Source organism: Lutra lutra, chromosome 8 (assembly GCF_902655055.1).
Source record: "Lutra lutra chromosome 8, mLutLut1.2, whole genome shotgun sequence".
NCBI classification, from domain to species: Eukaryota; Metazoa; Chordata; class Mammalia; order Carnivora; family Mustelidae; genus Lutra; species Lutra lutra.
This window is the reverse complement of record NC_062285.1, coordinates 64,051,615-64,077,779: the sequence shown is the minus strand read 5'-3', so window position 1 is coordinate 64,077,779 and position 26,165 is coordinate 64,051,615. Positions and strand designations below refer to the sequence as shown.

General features: G+C 36.9%; 1 protein-coding gene across 1 annotated transcript in view; it reads left to right on the top strand.

The window, feature by feature from the left end:
- The window catches only part of IRAK4 (interleukin 1 receptor associated kinase 4), a 29,647-nt gene extending 3,829 nt beyond the window's left edge, over window positions 1-25,818 (top strand). Inside the window, exons 2-12 of the mRNA XM_047739738.1 lie at window positions 4,772-4,941; window positions 7,885-8,030; window positions 8,873-9,055; window positions 9,968-10,128; window positions 11,258-11,322; window positions 14,426-14,540; window positions 14,961-15,070; window positions 19,404-19,587; window positions 21,061-21,123; window positions 24,586-24,744; window positions 24,866-25,818. Of these exons, the coding sequence (XP_047595694.1) occupies window positions 4,781-4,941; window positions 7,885-8,030; window positions 8,873-9,055; window positions 9,968-10,128; window positions 11,258-11,322; window positions 14,426-14,540; window positions 14,961-15,070; window positions 19,404-19,587; window positions 21,061-21,123; window positions 24,586-24,744; window positions 24,866-24,901 (1,383 nt within the window). The 5' untranslated portion in view covers window positions 4,772-4,780 and the 3' untranslated portion in view covers window positions 24,902-25,818. The remainder of the gene's footprint in view (window positions 1-4,771; window positions 4,942-7,884; window positions 8,031-8,872; window positions 9,056-9,967; window positions 10,129-11,257; window positions 11,323-14,425; window positions 14,541-14,960; window positions 15,071-19,403; window positions 19,588-21,060; window positions 21,124-24,585; window positions 24,745-24,865) is intronic.
- Window positions 25,819-26,165: the final 347 nt, after the last annotated feature.

Here is a 26,165-nt window from a genome sequence, read left to right as displayed (position 1 = left end):
GAAATCTGTGTATAGGAAAAGTACTGAATTTATTCCTGGTTCTAAGACAGACTTTTTATTCTCAATTTCCTGTAATTTAGTTCTAGCCTTTAGGATTACCAGGCAGTCCTCCTTCTACTAGTTTTGTCAATCACATTGTACTTCTTAAAATGGAGAGAAATCTGAGTAAATAAAGAAAAATAATGTGAACGGAGCCACTGCAAAGTCTATAGGCAGATATAATTTCTTAATTAAAAAAAAAAGTCTTTCTCTCACTCAACACAATATTTTAAGTAGTTGCTAAAGCCCAATTTGGTTGGGTCTCTGCTTAGGAGAACACACCATCTAAAAGAGAAGGCAAGGGCGCCTGGGTGGCTCAGTGGGTTATGCAGCTCAGGTCATGATCAGGTCATGATCCCAGGGTCCTCGGATCGGATTGAGCCCCGCATCGGGCTCTCTGCTCGGCAGGGAGCCTGCTTCCCCCTCTATCTCTGCCTGCCTCTCTGCCTACTTGTGATCTCTGTCTGTGTCAAATAAATAAATAAAATCTTTAAAAAAAATAAAAGAGAAGGCAGACACATAAACAATAAAATATGTTAATTGTTATCCTAGAAGAATGACTGGTGACAGTTTGGAGCAAAAGATATGACTCTCAGGGAAAGCCAACAGTACCTTTTGCACTGAGCTTGAAGAAATCATAGGCATTTGCCCAGTGACCCTCAAGGTGATAGGGCAGTTCTTTTACTAGCACTAGGTGACCTCACCTCCTGCTTCACCAAGAAAATAACATTGTGTGGGAGTTCTCCCTCTCCCTTCAAATATGTCTGTATCCAAACCCCTCTTTCTAGATTTGGAAGAAAAATTTTCCTTCAGTTCAGGGCTGACGTCTTGACATATACTCTGTTCACTATCCCTTTTGTATCCTCAACCAAGCTTAACTCTTAAAACAAATCCTAAACCAGGAGTTTTTAGGGCGTGGTTGGGGTCCCCAAGTCACTTTCAAGAGATTCATAGAGTCAAAATCACTTATGGGTAAAAGATTCATTCAGAGTACAATGGATTTTAATGAAACGAAGTTCACTGATACAGTTTCAGATTTCACATTGCAGCTGTTAGGAAATTCTCTTTTATCAAGTTTCACTATAGTGTCAAAGAGAAGTATCTACGACTTTGTGAAAAGAGTATTAAAATTCCGTTTCCAACTCTATGGATTTTCTTCATATGTGTCAACCAAATCAGTGTAATGCAGCAGAGTAAATGCAAAAACAGATATGAGAATCCAGCTGTCTTCTATTAAGCTGAATATTGAAGAGATTAGCAAAACTATAAAATAATGTCACTCTTCTTTTTATTTTGGAGAATGTAATTATTTTTATCAAAATATATTATGTATGCTAACATGTAGTATATTCTTTTATTTTTTTAATTTTTTTTAATATTTTATTTATTTATTTGTCAGAGAGAGAGAGTGAGAGGGCAAGCACAGACAGAGTGGCAGGCAGAGGCAGAGGTAGAAGCAGGCTCCCTGCCGAACAAGGAGCCCGATGTGGGACTTGATCCCAGGCAGCTGGGATCATGACCTGAGCTGAAGGCAGCCACTTAACCAACTGGGCCACCCAGGCATCCCTATATTGCTTATTTTTAATCAGTTAGTGAATAAGTAATTTTTAAATTTTTCAGTGTCAATTTCTAATAAGGTAATTATTTGTAGATATAACCAACATAAACAAAAGCTCTTTGGATTCTATAGAAATTTTTAATAGTGTAAAGGTTATCGAGACCAAATTTGAGAACTGATGCCTTCCACCTCCTTCCCTTCAAAGCCATATTTCTTAGAAAATGCATTTTTACCATTCACTCACTGAGTCATTAAAACTTTTCTTAAGTCACCCACTTTCCAAATCTAACACACTCATCAGTGTTTATTGGACCTCTCTGGGTCTTATATACCAACCTATCCCCCTTTCTAGAAATCTCTCATATGCTATTGTCCTAGTTTTCTTCTTACCTCCATGGTTCATCAGTACTTTTTTTCTTTTTTTAAGACTCATTTATTTATTGGGGCACCTGGGTGGCTCAGTGGGTTAAACCTCTGCCTTCAGCTCAGATCATGATCTCAGGGTCCTGGGATCTAGCCCCACATTGGGCTCTCTGCTCAGCATGGAGCCTGCTTCCCCCTCTCTCTGCCTGCCTCTCTGCCTACTTGTGATCTCTCTGTCTCTCTCTGTTAAATAAATAAATAAGATATATTTTTTGAAAGTTTTATGTATTTATTTATTTATTTATTTATTTATTTGACAGACAGAGATCAAACTCCTTGCCTGGGCCTAATCAATGTTCTTGGTGCTATTCCTACTGCCTGGAATTTCCTTTTAGGTTGATCCTCATTCCTTTTCACTCATCCTTCCAATCTCTCTCCCCACCCAGATCTGTCTTGATATGTTTCCTTCAGACTGCCTTGGCTCCATGCTTACTGGGCCTCCACACCCTGCACACACCACTTGGAACATTTATCACTCACTGTAATTATTCATATCCTCTGCTGGGCTGAGAAGCTTGAAAATAAAGATTTTTTTCTCCTTTCCGTAGCTCCCATCACTTAGTACAGAGCCTGACATACATTGAACATATGAATAAATGAAAGGAAATGTCTTGTTTTTATATAGAAAAGAGAGTGACTTGAACAGTGCATTGAGTTATAAAAGTAGGGACCTATGGAATGAATTTTGGAGTCAGATATGAGTTCAAGTCCAACTCTCATTTACTGTCTTTGTGAAGTAAAGATGTTAAAATTGCCTTCATCAATTTAAGAACTAAGTGAAATATATGAATCACCTAGCATGGTACTCGACAACAAATTCATTCATTCTTGGGACGCCTGGGTGGCTCAGTTGGTTAAGCCGCTGCCTTCAGCTCTGGTCATGATCCCAAGGTCCTGGAATCGAGTCCCGCATTGGGCTCCTTGCTCGGCAGGGAGCCTGCTTCTCTCGCTGCCTCTGCCTGCCTCTCTGCCTGCTTGTGTGTACTCTCTCTCTCTATCTCTGGCAAATAAATAAAATCTTTAAAAAAAAAAATTCATTCATTCTTAACTCTTACCAGCAATATGTACAAGTCGCTAATCAGTAATTATCTATTAACAAATGAAATGGAGTCATGGAGCTTACAGTCTAAAGGGGGAAGCAGATAATAAACAAGCAAATAAATACATGATTACAATTACATTGTGCAGTGGTGAAAGATAATTGGGTCGAAGGCAGATAGACCTACTTAGATGTGGTGGTCAAAGAAGGCCAAAGAGAAGAGAATACAAATATGGAAGCCTACGATACAGGGTGACATTTTGGTTTTTTACTCTTTTTAGCTTCTGAATTTTGCACCACATAAATATATCCTTTACTCCAAAGATTAATTATGTTACATTTTAAAGATAAAAGTACAGAGGGAATAAGGAGAATAATTGACGGAAGAATACCTGAATCCCTGTCTTGATTAATTAGATGAAAGGTTGCCACTTGCTGAGAATGAGAGGCATGGAGGTCAAATAAAACCACATGGAGAGAGGTAAAGGCATTAAATAGTCACTAAGGACAATGAACAAAGGCAACAGGATTCACAGCAGTGTTGAAGGCTGCATGGAAAGAGGGTCTCCATAAATTTGTGTTCGTACCGTTCTGCTCAGCTATCTAATTCTCTATACCTATATTCAGCAGTGCCTGTGTACAAGTAGAATTGTGAAATGTATCCCTGGCTGTCACTCTCCAGGGTGGAGTGGCAAAAGAAATAGGGGACTGAGGAAATAAAGGTTTTCTCTAGAGTGTAGTTAAGGTGGTAAACCACAGGGTTTGGCTTAGTAGGGAATGAATTATTATCAGACAGTTTTGTTGAACTCAAAGTGATAGGAAAAGTTAGTTATTTACCATATCTTTTAGTTATTTCATTGTTTTACTTCTACCAAAGAGTGTTGGCAAATGTTTAAATAAATACTGATTGAGAAAAATATTTTTAATTGAAAAATAAATATTTTATGAATAGAATTGATTCCTGAATATCTTCTGAATTTTCAGGAATTTTCTGAAAAAGTGAATTTTTCACTTCTTTGTGTAAATTGCACTTCAGAAATGTCAGAAAAATAATTCTTCAATTTGTCATGGATAATTATAGGTGGAGAAAAAAAGTAAGACCAGACGACAATTAGACAAATAAACCACAATTATTTTTTAAAGATTTTTTTTTATTTATTTATTTGACAGACACAGATCACAGGTAGGCAAAGAGGCAGGCAGAGAGAGAGGAAGGGAAGCAGACTCCCTGCTGAGCAGAGACCCCCCCCCCCATGTGGGGCTGGATCCCAGAACCCTGGGATCACGACCTGAGCTGAAGGCAGAGGCTTAACCCACTGAACCACCCAGGTGCCCCAATATACCACAATTTTAATTTCTTCTTAGAATATCAATTAGTTGGGGTGCCTGGGTGGCTCAGTGGGTTAAAGCCTCTGCCTTCGGCTTGGGTCATGGTCTCAGGGTCCTGGGATCAAGCCCCACGTCGGGCTCCCTGCTCCGCGGGGAGCTTGCTCCCCCACTCTTCCGCCCCCTGCCTTTCTGCCTACTTGTGATCTCTGTCAAATAAAAAAAAAAAAAAAAGAATATCAATTAGTTGACCTAGGAGTGTTCCTTTATTATGGTGTAATCAGTTGCCGACTTTTCACATATTGTAGCAAAATGTGATTTATAAGCTTACAGATGTCATCCCTAAAACTACCATAAAATTTTAATGAGAATTTTCCATATTTTAGGAATAGAAGATGAACAAACCCATAACATCTTCAACATATGTGCGCTGCCTCAATCTTGGACTAATTAGGAAGCTGTCAGATTTTATTGATCCTCAAGAAGGATGGAAGCAGTTAGCGGTAGCTATTAAAAAACCATCTGGTGATGATAGATACAATCAGTTTCACATAAGGTAACGTATAAAATTCTCTTCCTTTTTAAATTCTTACATCACAATCTAGAATGATTAATAGATATAAATATCATCTAATGTTGCAATTCAGAAAATAAAACTCTATCAGGGGAAAATAATGCTAATAAGTAACCTCTTTTTTTCCATTTTTGCAATTTTTGGTTCTTTCTCCATTATGTCAGCTAGGCTAGTGTTGTGATCTTGAAAATAAGTTTTTGGGTTAGAATCAAGATTCCCACTTTTACTCTAGTTTTCTGTTTAGCAAGCTGAGAAATTTCCCTCAGCCTTACACTTGTCACATCCAGATTGAACATAAGGGTATTATAAGAATCTCTAGTAAAAAGCTAAGTGTGTAAATTTCTACTTCCCTTGACAGTGTACTTCAAATTGACATTTTAAAGTCGCTTGTAAATATACACATCTGTGAACGGAAGTATCAGGTCTTAGTGAGGATTTTACAACACTGTCTTCAGACGATCTCATTCTTCATCTCTGTTTATCTCTGCTTGATTTACTATAAAATGTGTGTACAGATTTTATTTTTGTCAGTGATTTCAACCCAAATTTCAGCCCCAAATCTGTGTTTGGATGTAAGAAGAAAAGACATTAATTTGTGATTTTCAGCATTAACCGGATAAAGATCCCAAAGCCTTAACTCCCATCTTAGTCCTTCCAGGAAACATTTCCTCATATGAAGGATAAACATCTTAAATTACTTGAAAGAAATTTAGGTTTTGGAATGCCTGGGTGGCTCAGTCCATTAAGCATCTGCCTTCGACTCGGGTCACGATCCCAGGGTTCTGGGGTCAAATCCCATATTCAGCTTCTTGCTCAGCGGGGAGCCTGCTTTTCCCTCAGCCTGCTACTCCCCCTGCTTGTGTTCTCTCTCCCTCTCTCTGACAAATAAATAAATAAAATCTTAAAAGAGGCAGATTAGGTTGAAAGCAACTTTCAAAGATAATTTATTGATATTGCTATTAAAAACTTTTGGAGAATAGTTGAGGCAATGGTGGTGAGGAGAAAAAGCTCTTCTTTACAGAATAATGGTGGCAAATAATTATTGAAAGATTTATAAAAAGTTACCAATTTACAATCGCCCATGCAAGACTCATCAGCGTTGCTAATACCACAAGATAAAAAGTTGTTGATAAACAAGATATGCACAGGATTTCGAAGCATTATCCACAGGTTACTTATGAATTATGAAGGGCAAAGGTACTTTTATAAAGAAAAAAATCTGAAGTACACCTCCTTAACCAAATAATCAAAGTTTGGGTCACTGATAATGGCACAGACTGCATTATGTGGGTCTGGTACGGTACAGTGGGACGAACACGTCGCCTAGGTAGTGTTCTTACCAAACATTTTTTTTTAAGATTTTTTTATTTATATATTTGACAGAGGAAGGGATCACAAGCAGGCAGAGAGGCAGAAGAGAGAGAGAGGGGGAAGCAGGCTCCCCGCTGAGCTGAGAGACCAATTCGGGGCTCGATCCCAGGATCCTGGGATCATGACCCAAGCCAAAGGCAGAGGCTTAACCCACTGAGCCACCCAGGCGCCCCACTTACCAAACATTTTTAACCTTAATTTAATCATGAGAAAGTAGCCAGACAAGTCTAGACTATGAGACATTCTACAGGGTGTTTCGCTTATACTGTAACATGTATGCATGCACACACACACACATACACACGGCGAGAGGGAGAAGGCAAGAATACAAGCGTGGCAAAGTGTTATCCACTGGCCAGTTGGTGTATCGAGGTGAAAGGGAAACAGTTTTTCGTGGTATTATTCTTACAACTTTTCTGTAAGTTTGAAATTTTGCAACATAAAAAATTTGGAGGGGCGCCTGGGTGGCTCAGTGGGTTAAGCCGCTGCCTTCGGCTCAGGTCATGATCCCAGGTCCTGGGTTCGAGCCCCACATCAGGCTTTCTGCTCAGCGGGGAGCCTGCTTCCTCCTCTCTCTCTGCCTGCCTCTCTGCCTACTTGTGATTTCTCTCTGTCAAATAAATAAATAAAATCTTAAAAAAAAAAATTTGGAGGCAAAGCAGAAAAAACTGTTAAGTTTTTATTTTTTATTTTTTTTTATTTATTTTTTTTAAAGATTTTATTTATTTCTTTGACAGACAGAGATCACAAGTAGGCAGAGAGGCAGGCAGAGAGAGAGGAAGAGAAGCAGGCTCCCTGCTGAGCAGAGAGCCCAATGCGGGACTCGATCCCAGGACCCTGAGATCATGACCTGAGCCGAAGGCAGCGACTTAACCCACTGAGCCACCCAGGCGCCCAAAACTGTTAAGTTTTTAAATGTTACTTTTCAAATGAATTTTTGAAGAAGTAAGAATGGAAAACTAATCTGTTTTTCCTTAATGTAATTGAAATATAGTAAGGATCAAAGGAATAATTCTCCAAGTTTATGCATAGTATTCTGTTTCATTAAGGAGAATAATTTATTAAAAAATCCTATGGCCAGCAGAGTCATAAAACAGGTAGGGGAAGTAATACGGCTCAGTAGGTTGAGAACACACCCTTATGTCAGGTGAGAGAGCTGAATTTGGATCTCAGTTTAAAAACAGCGTTTTGGCTGTATGACTATGGGCTGGTTACTTGACCTCTCCACACCTTCCTTTCTCATTAATAAATGAGTGTTGTATCCATAGTATCTTTGAGAATTAAATGAGTTCATGTGGGTGCATCCTGTGGCCCCTGAGCAGACACTCAGTAAGTATTCAATGTATGTTAACTTACAGTATCATCACCTTTAGCATCTTTTTCCCTTCTGCCTGTCTTCCGGGTTCTCTGTAATTCTTGCTGGTTTTCATGCTGCCCCTTTCCTTTAATGCTGTAGGAGGTACTGTGGGCGAGGCGGGAACATGGGGGAATAATTCCTATTTTCAGTGAAGTCTATTGAATACTAATTTTGGGTTTTTGTCACTTGCTTTTAAGGAGATTTGAAGCATTACTTCAAACGGGAAAAAGCCCCACTTGTGAATTACTGTTTGACTGGGGCACCACAAATTGCACAGTTGGTGATCTTGTGGATCTTTTGATTCAAAATGAGTTTTTTGCTGCAGCGAGTCTTTTGCTACCAGGTAAACGGAGTGTGAGTAGGGCATCAACAACTAGGGTGGAAAGGCAAGTGGCAGAAATAGAACATGTCTCCTTACTCTTACTTTTTTCTCCTGGTAGATGAGCCTTACATTTGAGACTGCTTTTCATTCTTTCCACGCTCCCTAACTCATACAAGCACCTTAGACATAAGGCGCTGCGGACTTGCCACTAAGGAGATAGAGGCTTCATGATCCGGTCTGAGCCCACCATTCAAGTCAGGGAGTTTTGTGCCAGTAGGAAGTTTAGAAGGACGGAAATTAGTTTTTTGGGTTTTTGTGGTTTTTTTGTGTTTTGTGGGGGTGTTTTATTTTGGGGGTTGGGTTTTTTGTTTTTGTTTTTGTTTTTTTTAGCTCTTTTTTTCACCCTCAATTTCTACTCCAATGGGATCTGTGACCATGATTTCCCTACATTGTATTCTGTTGGGTCACTGTCTAGATGCCTTCCTCATAACCTTATTTTTTCCCTTTGATGCCATTTATACCAGCAGTTCTCACTATTTTGTGTGTAGATTCCTGGCTGTATTCCAGACCTATCAGAATTCTTGACTTGGGTTAAGGCCGATGTTTTTAAACAAACACACTTCAGTGCTTCTGATGTAGGTGGCTCATAGATTTTTTTGAAAACACCACCTTACCCTCTCTACTCGTCTTTATCCAAAACTTACAAATTCTTACTAGGTAGCTTCTTGTGTGTGCTGTGAGAAAAGGAGGTTTAAATCTGTGGAAATGGGAATGACATCAATTGAACTGAGTTCCTAGTTTAACTTTTTCATAAACACTTTTTCTTATGAAAGGACAACTTGTATCTTACTTCCATTTGGCAGATGCTGTTCCCAAAACAGTTAATACACTACCTTCTAATGAAGCTGTAACAGTTCAGCAGAAACAGTTGCCTCTCTATGGCAAAGACAGGACATTTGTGTTACCTGTGCAGAATCTTGAACAAAATTCTATGCCACCTGACTCCTCAAGTCCAGAAAATCCAAGTTTAGAAGGTAGTGATACACGTAAGTAACATTTGCAGTGCTTTCTGCTAGTGGGTTTGTCATTAAACCACTGTTGCTTTGAAATAAATCTCTCCTTTTTTGTGTGCACACTGGCCATAGCTTTTTTTTTTTTTTAAGATGTTATTTATTTATTTGAGAGAGAGCACACAAGCCATGGGAGGGGCAGAGAGAGAGGAGGAAGCAGGCTCCCTGCTAAGCAAGGAACCGACATGGGGCTTGATCCCAGGACTCTGGGATCATGGCCTGAGCTGAAGGTAGACACTTAAACGACTGAGCCACCCAGTTACCCTGGCCATAGCTCTTCTGGGGGTTTTCTTTTTTCTCTCCTGACTTACTAAGCACCATCATCATTGTATTAGTCAGTGTGTTATCAGTGAGTACAGGCAATAGGATATACAAACAACTGCAGAAGTATGACAAATTGTGTAAATATTTACATAACTTGAAAAGGTCATTTTAGGGGACCTGGATGGCTCAGTTGGTTAAGCGTCTGCCTTTGGCTCAGGTCAAGAGCCCAGAGTCGTGGGATGGAGTCCTGCATCAGGCTCCCTGCTCAGCAGGGAGTCTGCTTCTCTCTCTGCCTGCCACTCCCCCTGCTTGTGCTTTCTCTCTCTCTCTGTCAAATAAATAAATAAAATCTTTAAAAAAAAAAAAAAAAGAAAGAAAGAAAGGGTCATTTTATAAAGAAAATAAGTGACTAGAGTTTTGGGTGGAGGATCACCAGGCAGAATTTTCAAGATGAAGCTTAAATTTTTATTTTTAAAAGATAGCTGTACTCTCTCCTATCACGCCTAATCAAAGTTGTAAATATTTGCATATATATATAATAATCAAGTTGAAAAAATATTAAGGTTATTAAAACCAATATCTTTTTTATCAAAATAGCTTTTCCTTATTTTATTGACATTATAGGTTTTCACAGTTTTTCATTTTATGAATTGAAGAATGTCACAAATAACTTTGATGAGAGACCCATTTCTCTCGGTGGCAACAAGATGGGAGAGGGAGGATTTGGAGTTGTATATAAAGGCTACGTGAACAACAAAACTGTAGCAGTGAAGAAACTTGCAGCGGTAAGTTATATGTTTAGGAGTAAAAAGAATTAAAGGAAAAGTTGCTTCCTGGTGTGCTATATTGTAAGTTTTAAATTAATCTTTGGGAAAAATATTATTTCAGTGCATGTTTTCTTTAAACATCATTCTAAGTTGGTAGTTCTTAACACTTAAAAATTTGTTGAAAGCTATGGATCCTGTCCCTACAGAAATGTAGTTATGGGCATACACATATGAGTATACATGTAATTCCAGAAGATTCACAAAATGAAGTTAAGAAGCCCTGTTCTACATAGTGCTTCATGCATAATCAAGATGAAAATGGAAAGATACTAAGAAAATTTTGTAAAAACAACTTTCTTATGTTACTTTTCTCATTTAAAAATAAGCTTAAGGGCGCCTGGGTGGCTCAGTGGGTTAAGCCGCTGCCTTCGGCTCAGGTCATGATCTCAGGGTCCTGGGATCGAGTCCCGCATCGGGCTCTCTGCTCAGCGGGGAGTCTGCTTCCCTCTCTCTCTCTCTGCCTGCCTCTCTGCCTACTTGTGATCTCTCTCTGTCAAATAAATAAATAAAATCTTAAAAATAAATAAATAAATAAATAAATAAATAAATAAAAATAAGCTTAAAAAATATAATAAAAAAGATTAAAAAAATTCTTGTCTAAGTCCTTCATTCCCATTTCTCCTAGACTGTTCACCATGTACTTGATTTGTTATAACTCTGTTATTATATTCTAGAAATATCCATATAATATACATTTATATGATGAAAATAGTCACCTGTTGTCATATATGTTACAAATATTTTGTAGATTTTATTTGTCTTTTTCCCTTCAAATTTGCTTATGTTTTCTGTTACAACAAATGTTTTCTTCAGAATGCTTCTCATATTATTTCATTTTGTTTCTATATTAACTCAGTGAGGTTTTTATGGTTATATGGTTTATAAGGTTTTTTTCCTTCCACTAACTAGCCATGGGACTTTGAACAAATCATTCATATTTCTAGTTCTCAGTTATTCTGTAAAATGGGGAGAATAATGCCTTACATTTTAAAGAAAGCAAGATCAGCCAAGCCATCTTTTGCACCTCCTTTTAGCTTTAAGAGCTTTGAGGTTATTGTATTGTATTATATATTCTTTTATTTTTCAGATGGTTGACATTAGTACTGAAGAACTGAGACAGCAGTTTGATCAAGAAATAAAAGTTATGGCAAAGTAAGTTAATTTGACAACGTAGTAGAGTGGAAAAGAGCAGCTCAAGGAGTAGGAGACCTGGTTTCTCACCCAGAGTGTGCCATGAACTAGTGATATTTCCAGATATGTAGAATTAAACTAAAGGGTTTAGATGAGAGGAATTGAAGGAATTTTGATTCTACAAGTCTGTGACTACATATATTCACATGCCTGGAGCTTAAATCGCACTTGTTACTTTACATCAGAGCAAAGTTCCAAAGGATTTCAGCTATCTTCCATTATCATCTTTGTGGCTCCCAAGATTCATGAGAAATAAGTTATAGAGGTACAAAAAAAAAAATACAGAATTATTGGCCCTTAGATATGTTAACAACCCTAAACCAGGAAAAACTTGTATGCCAGTATCCTCAGAAGACATGGATCCGGTGCACTTGACAGTTATTGGGTGTCATCAGGAAGAATGAGAGAAACAAATCAGGATTCTATTCTGATAATTATAGTGCACTGTATTTTATGTGTCTGGTCTCATTTAATTTCATAACAGTTATTATAACCTCCCCTACCTTTTTTTTTTTTCCCATGAGATTTAGATACATTATGTAACTTGCCCAAGGCCACATAGCCAGTAAAAAATCAGTTCTGGTTTCCATATCCAGACCTGTATCCTATCCCTGCAGAAATGTAGTTACGGACATACACATATGATGCCAGATCCTGAGCTTTTTTCTTTTTCGTTTTCTTAAATTTATTTTTTTTAACTCCTGAAATGTAATTGACATACAATGTTAATACTAGTTTCAGGTATAACATGCCAACTCAGCAGTTCTATGCATTACTCAGTGCTCACACAATACGTATAGTCCCCATCTGTCACCTTACAACATTATTGAAATGAATCCTGATGAAATTTACCAGTTTTACACTCAATTACACCCACTGCTATAAATTACGAATTGTGATTGCTTAACCTCAAGACAGAAATAATAGACTGGAATTAATTCAGTCATAGTAAAAATAATGCACACTGATTAAAAAAAAGAAAAGCCTCTTTCTTTGGGGATTTTTTTCCCCCGTCACTCTGCAATCCTAAAAGTAATTTGTTCAAAGTAGAGAAATAATAAAAAGCATCTCTTAAACATATCACTCAGAGTGAGCCATGGCTAATATTTTGAGGTACTTGCTTCATGATGTGTGTGTAGCTTTTTTCCCATGTCATTAAAAATAATTTTAAAACATTTTGTTAGTCTATTAGTTTTAATTTACAGTATTGTATATTAATTATTCAGCATATATGATTATATTTTATTAAACCAGTACCCTCCTAGCTTTGTTTCTAATTTTCAACATTACAAATTAAAGTTCCTTTAAATCTCCTTGTATCTAAATCTTTAAATGCAATTCTGCTTATTTTATCAGGTAGAATGCTAGAAGAATCACTGGTTCAGAACACATGAACTTCTTAAAAACTTTCCAAGTACATGTCCAAATGGCCTTATAAATAAATTATGGTAATTTACAAGCCTATCAGCAATGTATTACAATTTGAATTTCACTGCTACTTTACCACCATTGAATATTCTTACTGTTTCTTAATAAGTACCAATTTCTGGATCTTACCAGCAGAATGACCCCAGCCAAGTTTCTTAACTATTAGTTTTCTCATCTATAAAATGGGATAATAATAGTGTCTACTTCATTAAGTTATTGTGAGGATTAAATAAAACAGAGCAGGTAAATCACTTACCACAGTGCCTTCTATATAGTACAAACTCAGGAAATGTAACCTAGTCGCTTTTTTTTTTTTTTTTTTAAGATTTTATTTATTTGACAGAGAGAAATCACAAGTAAGTAGAGAGGCAGGCAGAGAGAGAGGAGGAAGCAGGCTCCCCGCTGAGCAGAAAGCCCAATGCGGGGCTCGAACCCAGGACCTGGGATCATGACCTGAGCCGAAGGCAGCGGCTTAACCCACTGAGCCACCCAGGCGCCCCAACCTATTCGTTTTTAAAATGTGCCATTTAAAAAAAATAATAAAATAAAATATGCCAGTTTGATGGAAAATAGAGTACTTATTTGTTTTAATTTGTACTTCTTAAAATATTTATGAGGATAGACTGATTTCAAATTAAAGTCTGATTTGAAATCATGAAATCCCAGAATTTTAGATGATTTTATATCAACAAGGTGAGTAAGCACTTGGATGGAATGCATATCATGTTCGAAGTATATTTCTAGGCTCTCATCTATTTGCTTGTTCAATTCTCACAGCATCCATGTTACATCGTAGGGGTTATTATCCACATTTGGTGAAGTTGCTGAGGCTTGGCGAGATGTTAACTTTTTAAGTGTTAATTTGGCCTATAAGTCAAATATCCAGGGGGGCGGGGAGCAGCAGAGCTGAACTTTAAACTTAGACTTTGCCCAGTTTTCTTTCTACCCTACCACAGATATCTAAGGTTTTGTTATAGTTCAGCTCTCTTTAGTTTTATTCCTTTCAAGTAGATAAAACTCAAATTAGGTTATAAATAATAAGATATCATTAAAGATCAACTATGTACAAATTAGATGTAGTTAGAGATCAGATGTCTATAAATCAGTGCTTTGGATATGTTAGAAAATTCTTGAAAGGGTTGTCATAGCAGTTTCAACAGACTTCTTGAAATCTTTCCTGTAAAACTATCACTGAAAATTGTACTACACAAAGGTAATTATCAGGCCAGTCCTTAACCAAACTATCACAAGTTTCAAAGCTCTAAATTATTGAGCTTTTACTATAAAATAGAAACAGGAGGTGCCTGGCTGGCTCAGTTGCTCTCAGAAGAGCATTTGATTCTTGACCTCAGGGTTGTGAGTTCAAGCCCCATGCTGGGAGTAGAGATTACTTAAATAAAATAGAAAAAGGATTTTCTTCTAATGTTGATCAGTATTGACAAAGAACTACAGAAAATTGTAAATGGTTACATAAACTAATAAACATGTTACAAACATATGTATCATAATATATATAGCATATCATTATTTTCCTGTGCTTTTTTTCTGTTAAAACTCTAAATTGAATAACCTCCAACCAACAGCTGAATATATGTATGTGTCATAATAATTTTGAGTGGCAAATTATTTGTCGTAGGTGTCAACATGAGAACTTAGTAGAACTGCTTGGTTTCTCAAATGATGGAGATGACCTCTGCTTAGTCTATGTTTATATGCCCAATGGCTCGTTGCTAGACAGGCTGTCTTGCTTGGTAAGATATTTGTTCATCAGATTGTTTGGCTTTCTGTTTATGTATTGGAATACTAATATTCACCTTGTGACAAGATTATTTATACCACATTAATCTTAATATTTTTCCTGCTCTTTGAAAATGATATGGTTGATAGATAAACAACTGGGATTGCTATTCTGTAAGATGATAATCTTAAATACAAAATACCAGTCAAGACAAATCTTTGGAGGTGCTCCTATATATTTTTATTGTCAAATAAGAAATGCTGACTCTGACTTGATCTTACATAGAGATTATTTTTAGATAATTTTTAAAAATTACAATCCCAAATTCTTGGTGATATAATATCGTTTTCAGTAGTTGCTTGGAAAAATGTTCTGTTATATATTTTCTATAGATTTTTTATCCTTTTTTTTAATGGGTTGGTTACTTCATAAGGATGATACTCCACCACTCCCTTGGCATATGAGATGCAAGATTGCTCAAGATGCAGCTAATGGCATCAGCTTTTTACATGAAAACCATCATATTCATAGAGACATTAAAAGGTAAATGCTACTCTAAAAAATGGTTTTGGAAAACCATCTTCGTAGAATAACTTGCTCTCACTCTTCCTATTCAAATTTCATATGCATGTCTTAACTTACAGTACTCCTTGAAAGCTCTTCTCATTAAAACATCTATAATCTCCTTTATTTGAAACCCACATAGCTATTTTTAGTACTCATCCTACATGATCTTTTTTTGAATAGCATGACATTTTGTTTCTCTTGACTACTTTTGCCTTGTCAAAATTATTTTCTGGATCACCACTGTTTTCTGAATCACTGTCATCCTTCATGGGTGCATTTCAATTTTCTTTCTCCTTGCATAAATAGCCAATATTAATTAAGCACCTACTATGTGCTAGGCACTGTAGATATTATAGTTAGCAAAAGTGGCACTTGTAGTGTTTGACATCAATCAAATGATCACTAATAATAGAAAATTAATAAAATTAAATAAAGAAATAAATTAAATAAATAAAAAAAATTAATAAAGAGTATATAGTGTTTAATACTACAGTATTAGTATAAACAAGAGTTCTCTGAGGAAGTGATATTTTAGCAGAGATCCAAAGAATGAGTAGGAAATAAGTGGGCACAATTTGAGGGTAACTACAGAAGGTAGGGAGAAAGCATTCTAGACAGAAGGGACTGCATTTTTAAGACCAGTATTGAGAGGGAACATGAAAGCATAGATAAATTTTTGGAAGTGAAATGAATACAGTATAACTGAAATTAAAGGAATGATTGATATAAAATAAAATTATAGAAGTCAGCCTGGAGCTAAACCTGTAGGATTTAATAGACTAATGTAAGGACTTTAGTTTTATTATAAATGTAATAATCAGATGTCACTGAAAAATTACAAGTAGAGATGTGGCATCGTGTTTAAGTTTGGAGAAGATCCCTTTGACTTGAGTGTAGAGAACAGTTTGTAAGAAGGGCTAGTTAGGAGGCTGTTACAGAAGTTGTGGTGGTAGTAGTTCATTATCAAAAGAAGTGAACAGATTTGAGAGATTAAGATGGCAGGACTGGGTGCTGGGTGTCTCAGTCGGTTAAGCATCTACCTTCGGCTCAAGTCATGATCCCTGGATCCTGGGATAAAGCCCCAAGCAGGGAGCCTGCTTCTTCTCTCCTTCTGCCCCTCCCCCCACTCATGTCCTCTCTCACTTGCTCAGCTCACTGTCTTTTGCTCTCACTCTCTCTCAAATAATTTTTTTAAAATCTTGAAAAAAAAATAAGATGGGAGGACGTGCTGATATCTCGGCTGCAGAAGGATCAGAAAGAGGGACATGTCAGGAATGACTCCTGGATTTCTAGCTTCCTGAATTGCATTCTGGGATGATTGTGGCATGATTCACTTACATAGAAAGCACTGGAAGAGGACTAGGTTGACAGTTGAGAATGTGAAATCTCTTTTGTACATGTTGTGCTTAAGATTCTTTTAAGATATGGAAGTGGAGGGGCGCCTGGGTGGCTCAGTGGGTTAGGCCTCTACCTTCAGTTGAGTCGTGATCTCAGGGTCCTGGGATCAAGCCCCACGTCAGGCTCTCTGCTCAATGGGGGGCCTGCTTTCCCCTCTCTCTCCTGCCTCCCTGCCTACTTGTGATCTCTCTCTCTGTCAAATAAATAAAATTTATAGAAGTAGAAATGTTAGTGTCATATACAGATATGGAGCTGAAAAAGTCTGAGCTGAAGATATAAATTTGTGAATTACATATAGTTGATAACTGAAGACCTATTATCTGATTGTAGTCTCTTAAGGAGAGATAGAGATTAGGAAAAGTCCCAAGATTTAGTTCTAAGGAACTTTCAGACTTAATGGCCAAATAGAAGAGAATGATTTCAAAAAGGAATCTAAGAAAGTAGGCACAGAAAGGTCAGATGAGAACCTGGAGAGTGTGGTATCTGTGAAAATGAGGAAAGAGAGTATTTCCCAAAACAGACTAGTCAAAAAAATGTCAGTTGCTTTTTAGAGGTCAGGGTGAAGACTGAAAAATCACCATTTGGTTAGTGCTCTGAAGAGCATTCGTATCTTTACAGAGCCCTACTTCCGCACAGAAACTGGTCAGAATTCAGGATGTATTTGAGGAGAGAGTGGGAGCTAGAGCACCGAAATGTGAGTGTAGACAAGTCTTTTATGATATTTAGATAGTGAAGGGTGATTTCTGGAAATAATGTGTCATTCAGGAAACTTTTTTTAAGATGGCAGAGACTAAAGCATGTTTTTATGCCTATGGGAAAAGGGAGATGATAAAATAGAAGAGAGAAGTAAAATAATTTATGGAGTGAGGTTCTTGAGAACATAGGAATGAATCCAAGTAAAGGGATCAGCCATAGATGAGAGGACAGCACAGTCTCTCATCCCTTACATATTGGTGTATTTCCTCCTGTTCTCACCTCCTGTCTCTTCTGTTCCCCCAAAGTGTTCTTGCTGACATTATACTGACTTCACCTGCTATCTATGTGTGGGTGACATCAAATCTGTATCATCAGCCTCCGATCCTATATTTTAAGTATCTCCAGACCAAAAACACCTTGCCTCTGTGTCCCACAGAAGCCTCTAAGTTAACATATCAGAAATAAAATTCATTTTCTCTTCCAAACCGAAGTCTTCTTCCCATATTCCCTTCCTGGTCAAATGAAGTCACTATTCCTCCTGTCTCCCAAGCTAAGGACTTTCTCATTCCCTGCATCATACTCATTACAAAGTTCATTGAATGTCAGTTCCTTTTTTTCTTCCACTGTTCTTTCTTTATCCAGACTCTCACTATCTCTCATTTGCTTTAATACAAAGCTTTCCTGGTCAGCCTTTACCTAGTCTGTTCCACTTCTCAACTATTCACTACTATACCACCAGATTATGTTTTTAAAAAATCAAGTCTAGGGGCACCTGGGCGGCTCAGTGGGTTAAGCATCTGCCTTCAGCTCAGGCCATGATCCCAGGATTGTAGGATTGACCTCCAAGTCTCGCTCAGTGGGCAGTCTTCCTTCTCTCTCTTCCTCTGCCCCTTCCCTGCTGGTGCGTGCCCACTCTCTCACACTCTCTCAAATAAATAAATAAAAATCTTCAAAAAAAAAAGGTCAAGTCGAATAGCACCAATTCCTTACTATGAAAACTTCTGCTGGCATCCTGCTCTCACAGGATCAAGTTCATATTCTCTCCATGTTTCGTTGGCACCAGTTTCTTTCTTTCTTTCTTTTTTAAGGTTTTATTTCTTTATTTGACACAGAGAGAGTTCACAAGTAGTCAGAGAGGGAGGCAGAGAGAGAGGGGGAAGCAGGTTCTCCACTGAGCGGAGAGCCTGATGCGGGACTCAATCCCAGGACCCTGAGATCATGACCTGAGCCAAAGGTAGAGGCTTAACCCACTGAGCCACCCAGGCACCCCTCATTGGCACCAGTTTCTTGAAATTGATCATATGTTTTTATGTTTTCATCACTCTGCACATGTTGCTTTATTTGCCTGAATTGGCTTTTTTCTCCTCATTTAACCCTCACCTTCTAACAATTCTTCAAGACTAAGCACACTGTTCACCCTCTCCTTAGAATTTTCTCCAGTTCTTACAGGCATGTGGTTGTTCCCTCAGCATTTTGTACCTAATATCACCATTATGGAGTACTTATTGGATTTTAAAAAATTACTTATGTACCTTTTTCATAGATAAGATTTGAAAATCCCTCCTCCATGCAAGACTGAGCTTAAATACTATTATACATAGTGATTCCTTGATAAAAATTTTATTGAATGCAACTATGCATGTATGAGCAAATGCTTGTAATGAATAAATGAAGACCTTTTAACCATGTTCTTTCCTCTTTGAAAGATTTCAGATAGTACCAAAATAAATAAATAAATAAATAAATAAATAAATAACACCTGAAACTAATATAACTGCGTGTTAGCTGTACTGGAATTAAAATTAAAAACTTAAAAAGAAGAATAAAGAAATGAATAATTGAGACACTTTGGTTGGAAAAATTTTTTTAAGTGAGTTGAGAAATATTGGGAAAGGAATAAGAATGGTGCTTTAGGAGACCAAGGGAAATTTTCCCTGTGATAAATTACTTTGAAATAATGAAAATATCTCTCACTGATGTGGACAGTTTTATTTCATTTTTATTCTCCTAAAATTTTTCCTCAAGAAACAAAAAGGGAAAGAAAAAGATCTTTTCTTTCTTTAATCTGAAACCTAGATTTATTTATATGAATTTCAGGTTTTTATGATATGTATTATAAAATGGTATAGTCTGTTACTATGTACATATGTTCTGTATGTATATAAATATGAACTGTTTGACTTGCTTGAAAAGAAAAATATTTTTTTCTTTTCAGTGCAAATATCTTACTAGATAAAGACTTCACAGCCAAAATATCTGACTTTGGGCTTGCACGGGCTTCTGAGAAGTTTTCCCAGACAGTCATGACTAGCAGAATTGTGGGAACAACAGCTTATATGGCACCTGAGGCTCTACGAGGAGAAATAACACCCAAATCTGACATCTATAGCTTTGGTGTGGTGAGTTTCACATATGTATTTAGTAAAAATAATCATTTTGGCTATAACTATGAAATTGAAATAGAATATTTTAGAATACCTGTCTTGCTTAGCTTTCTTATATAAATGCGCGTGTTGTTTATTTTAACCCTTAGTTAAATGATAAAGTTATAAAAGCTTTCCAAATCTGTGGAACTTTTTAAAATGGATTTCTGAAGTAACTACAAGAAATGACTTTTTTACTACACTATCCTCATGAATTAGTATGAAGCTTACATAAAATTAGTGCATAAAACAGAGATGCCTGGGTGGCTCAGTTGCTTAAGCATCTGCCTTTGGCTCAGGTCATAATACGAGGGTCCCAGGATCTAGTCCTGCATCAGGCTCCCTGCTCACTGGGGAGCCTGTTTCTCTGTCTGCCATTCCCCCTGCTTGTGCACATGCTCTCTCTCTCTCTACAAATAAATAAAAATCTTTTAAAAAAATTAGTGCATAAAACAAACCATGTCATACAGCATAACTTTTAATGTCATATTTTTTAAATGAAATATTTTTTTAAAGATTTATTTATTTATTTGACAGACAGAGATCACAAGTAAGCAGAGCAGCAGGCAGAGAGAGAGAGGAGGAAGCAGGCTCTCCACTGAGCAGAGGGCCTGATGCGGGGCTCGATCCCAGGACCCTGGAATCATGACCCAAGCCGAAGACAGAGGCTTTAACCCACTGAGCATCCAGGCATCCCTAAATGAAATATTTTTTAAAAGACATTCACTTTGACATTTTCTGATATACTGGTCTGTTCCGAATAACTTTTAAGATGGAGTGAGTGGGAGTGGTTGGAGAAATCAAGTTCTACTTCATCTTATTTTTGCGTATATGTTTCCTATATGGAAATTTAACTTCACAGCACTGTGAAGGTAAGGCACAGAATTGTAGGATATGCCTAAAATTTAGAAAATAATATATTCTAAAACCCAGAGAAAATTATTTTTGTGAAGAGTCCCCTACAAGACAGGAGAAAGAATGTCCAGAACACATATTGAATGGAGCTGATTATTTAATAAGTTGCTAATAGAAAAGTAATATATTTTATTTACTTTATATTTTATATAAATTATTTTATATTTTATTTATTTGAGAGAGAGAGAGAATGAATGGAAGGAAAGGGCAAAGGGAGAGAGAGAGGCTCTCAAGCAGACTCCCCACTGAGCAAGGAGCCCAGTGCGGAGCTCCATCCCAGGACACCGAGGTCATGATCAGAACTGAAACCAAGAGTTGAACACTTAATGGACTGAGCTACCCAGGTGTCCGGTCCTTCCTGCTTTAATGCCTAAAAGGCATAATGCAATGTATGGAAATGATTAATCAGATTTCATAATAAAGATCCATATTCTTCAATTTATGTTAATTTAAAACAGAAACCAAAAAAAGATCCATATTCTTTTCAAATGTTGTCTTGAGTGTTACAGTAATGGACTTTTTTTGTCTTCATAGGTTTTATTAGAAATAATAACTGGACTTCCAGCTGTAGATGAACACCGTGAACCTCAGTTATTGGTAACTAAAAGATTTATTATTTTTTCCAGCCCTTTTCTCTTTGCATTTATAATCTAATTTGTATGGGTAAATTTGGCATCTAGCAATGTCTTTTTCTATTGGCAATCTTTTCATTGACAATTATAAAGTGGCATATGGAAAGAGCATCACATATTTCTAATCTCAGCTCTGCCACGAAGTATTTGTGAAGCTTGGAAAAGTCACATATATTCTATGTTCTGGGTAAAACCGGAATAGAACTATATGACTTTTTTAGGTCTTCTACAGTATATTTTTATTTTGTTTACTTTCAGGGTGATTACTAACAGCTTTTTCAGCTCAGAGAGGAAAAACAAAATGGCTTCCATTCAGATTTGTACCAGAATGGAATTGCTAGTAGAATTTTCTACCCATTTCCCTAATGGGATTTTATTTATAAAGTTATGATAGAAAAAATTTCCTGTGTATTTTATTAGGCACTCATTGGCAATTATATAAATAGACTAACTGAATGCTAAAACTATAAGAAAATTATGCCTTACTTTTTTTTTTCCTATATAGTAAATTTTAAGAACTTGGAGGGTCTTTTTATAAAAATAAAAAACTACAGAAATATTTTATAATGTAAAGATTTCAGAAATATTTACTATCATGAATAAGTTTTTCTTAAAACTAGTATAATAACTATGCTGAGTTTATTCTAATTTATGTATTCTAATGAGGCAAACCAGTGAGACAAATTCAGATAATATATGTATAACAGATTATTCCCCTAGAATGGAGATTAGAAAGTCAAAGGATGTGGTATTTTTGCTCAAGGGATTGGTGCCATTTTTCACTTTAAGAAAAGCAATAAGTATGATATCTATATATTATAATATTGTTACTGGTGTCCCTTTCTAAAAAATACATTATAAAACCTTCCATTGGGGCGCCTGGGTGGCTTAGTCAGTTAAGTGTCTGCCTTTGGCTCAGGTCATGATTGCAGGTTTCTGGGATTGAGCCACACATTGGGCTCCCTTCTCAGACGGGATCCTGCTTCTCCCACTCTTTCTGCCTACTGCTCCCCCTGCTCATGCTCTTTCTGTCTCACTCTCTGAAAGAAGGAAATAAATAATCTTAAAACAAAACAAAACAAAAAACCTTCCATGGTTCCCTGGATATGCATTAATGCATTATTACTTATTATATAACATTCCACATTGAAGTATATTTATAGAACATAATATTATTGTGAAAGTTATTATTTGCATAATATCTGGATTTTTTTATAGTAGTACATAGTGGTACTTTGTCCTCATCAAGAAATAAAATTATCTGTCCTACGCCTGGGTGGCTCAGTTGGTTAAGCGGCTGCCTTCGGCTCGGGTCATGATCCCAGTGTCCTGGGATCAAGTCCTGCATTGGGCTCCTTGCTCCGCAGGGAGTCTGCTTCTCCCTCTGCCACTCTGTCTGCCTATGCTCACTCTCTCTCTCTGACAAATAAATAAATAAAATCTTAAAAAAACAATTAAAATTATCTGTTCCATTGGGTGTTGGGCATCAAGACAGAAGCCTGGGCTGCAGATAGAGTTTTGGAGCCATTAGTGTCAGGCATAGATAAAGCTTTGGATGTAGATTGGATTATACAGAGAAAGTGTGTGCATTAAAAATACAGGAGGACAGAGGGAAAGAAAAAAACTCTGTTTTTTCCTACCTTGTAATTTTTTATATTTTTAAGCAAATCCACCTGTCTAAAGGTCTAAATCCTTTTTCCTGAGACTTGTTCCACTTTTAAAATGTTATAAAAGCTTCAAACCTGTGGTTTGAGTAAGTATGAAATCCAGAAAAACACAGAATCCATCTCAGTCATAAGTTTTACACATGACCACATAATAGGGAAAAATCATAAAACCTCAGGGATGACTATACTCTTTCACTTGTTCTTTTTTTTTTTTAAAGATTTTATTTATTTATTTGACAGAGATCACAAGTAGACAGAGAGGCAGGCAGAGAGAGAGAGAGAGGGAAGCAGGCTCCCTGCTGAGCAGAGAGCCCGATGCAGGGCTCCCATCTTTCACTTGTTCTTAATGTGTGAAAGCAGTATGACTATAAACTAAGAAGATGTTATCACAAGTATAACCAAAAGGGAGTGATCCTTCAAAGAAGCTTTGTATCACTAGATTCTGCCATCACGCAAATGCTTTCAAAATACATATGGAAGAGTTTCTGGAGAGTTTATAATTGACCTCATATCAATAGTCTTTTTCATGATATTAGTTTCCAAGGGTTGCTGTAAAAAAAATTAACACAAACTGGGACTTAAAGGGACTGACATGTATTCTTTCATAGTTCTGGAAGTAAGAAGTCTGAAATCAAGGTGTTGTCAAGGTCCATCCATATTCCCTCTAGAGGGTCTGGGGGAGACTCTTGCCTCTTCCAGCCTCTAGTGGCTGCTGGATTCCTTGACTTGAGGCCACTTCACTCCAATTTCTGCCTCTCTGGTCACATTATCTTTCCTGTGTCTGTTTTCTTCTCATTCTGTCTCTTAGATGCTAGTCATTGAATTTAGGGCCCATGTGGGTAATTTCAGATGACTTTATCTCAAAATGCTTAACTTAATTATATCTGCAATGATCTTTTCTCCAAGTAAAGTCATATTCATAGATTTTGGGGATTAGGACTTGGACATATTGATTTCGGGGCCACTGCTCAACCAACTACATCATCCTTATCCTCATCTTCATCCCACCACATAGTCCTTGCCCCTCTCCCTATATATTACTTTTTTATCATGGCCCTGTCCCCTTTTTCCTTCTGTCTTTTTCGCTTTGATTCAATAATTTGAGTACCTATAGAGAAGTTTGCCTATGCAGGGAGGAGGAGTCTGGGTCCAGAAATTGGAATTGCTTTATCAGGAGCACATCAGGAAGCAAATCACCCTAAAAACAAAAAATAAAAAATTTTAAAAGCGGAGCAAATCACCCTGAGCCCCTAGTAAATGTTGCTATTGGGAATATGAGAGCCCTTAGCTCAGCAACATAAATACAAAAATTAGAAGGCAGATGGCTGATAGTATGTAAAAGGTGTGTGTGTATGTGTCTATGTATGAATATATGTATAAATAAACAAGTAAATAGGGTTTCTCCTGTATGTCTTTAACTCTTAGTAAGTTTATAAAAATAGGTAGTAAAATGAGTACATGTTATTGGGAAGTAGATTAAATAATTCCATTTACATTCTGATTTCTTTGACTTTTATTTGAAACTCCTGATGAAGTTTTATCATTTGTTTTGGGATGCCTGGGCGGCTCAGTTGGTTAAGTCAGGTCAGGTCATGATCCCGGGGTCCTGGAATCGAGTCCTGTGTCAGGCTCCTCACTCAGCGGGGAGCCTGCTTCTCCCTCTGCCTCGGCCTGCTGTTCCCTCTGCTTGTTCTCTGTCTCTCTCTCTCTTTCTGAAAAATAAATAAAATAAAATCTTTTTTAAAAATTGTGTTTTAAAGCTAGATATTAAAGAAGAAATTGAAGATGAAGAAAAGACAATTGAAGACTATGTTGATACAAAGATGAATGACACTGATCCCACTTCCATTGAAGCTATGTACTATGTTGCTAGTCAATGCTTGCATGAAAAGAAAAACAAGAGACCAGACATTAAGAAGGTACTATTTTTTATATTTATTTAAAAAGTGAAGGAGGTAGGGTTCATCTTTTTTTTCTAAATTTCCATTGCAAACCAATTATTTAATACAGCTTTTTTTTTTCTGTCTTTCTTTTTGAAAGGTTCAACAGCTGCTGCAAGACATGACAGCTTCTTAAAATTTTACTGGAATAGACTCTTGGGTTTTGGGGGGGGGGGTTTGTCTACACCTGTCTAAACCATTTTTTAAACTAAAATTTTGTTTTTGTAAACATTCTTTTTTACCTTTAACCAGGCAACATGGAGCAGTTTAGTGGCTATTAAAGCTTGTATAGGACCCCCAACAAATATACAAGCAAAAGTAGAGCCACGATATCAACCCTAAGCTGACACTTTTTAGTGTCACCCTCAGTTCTTGAGTAATCCCTCAGACCTCTCCTTGGAACCTCACCAAACATAGTTTGAAAAATACAGAATTAGCAACAAGGGGTACTGGACCATAGCGTGAAAAGACCCTAGGCCAAAGCCCAGTTCTGCTGCTAATTTGCTGGAGTGCTTTGGGCAATCCCTTCATAGCTTTGAGCCTTGGTTTTTTTTTTTCTCACTGGTATCATTAGGCTAATATCTATTGTGCTTCCCTGACAGGTAGTCATGAAAATCAAATGAGCCAGCATATGTGCATGCACTTTGTAACATGTAAAGTGATATAAAATTTAAAGTTTATATGCAATCCAATTATAGTCATTTGTTTATAGGATCATGTTCGGAGTGTGCTATTTTAAGTAATCATTCACCACTAACCAAACATGCCCTGATGTTACTTCCATGACGATATGGTCAACATTAGATTATGTTACCTGGCAAAAATGAAGGAATTTTGCAGATGTTGTTAAGGTACCTAATCTACTGACTGAGTATCAACATAGAGACTCTGCTGGGTGGGGCTGATCTAATAAGGTGAGTTCTTATAAGAATCCTGAGAGATTATCCCATGGGCCTTGAAGAAGTAAGCTACCATTTGTAAGAAGGCCATACTTGCTAAGACCTCAGGATGGCCTTCTAGGCTGAGAGCTACCTTCCAGCTGTTAGCCAGCAATAAAAAAACTAAGACTTGGGTTGTATAACCACAAGAAACTGAATTCTTCTAGAAAAAAAAATAACTGTTTTTCTTCACATATTACTGACCCACTGGCTTACTTGCTAGCCAACTAAAAATTTTAAATTTTTCTCAATATGTTCTATGAGAATCTATGAGAAGCAGGTAAAAGGAACAATTAAATGTTTTGCCTTACTTTTCTGATATATAATTAAGAGAAATATAAGACACATTCTAAAGTATTATTACCATATCCACTTTCTGGCCCTGTAACCGTATAAAATGGCCATACATCTCAGGGATCTGTAGTCCTTTTTATTCACTTTTAAAACACAGCATACCTCAGA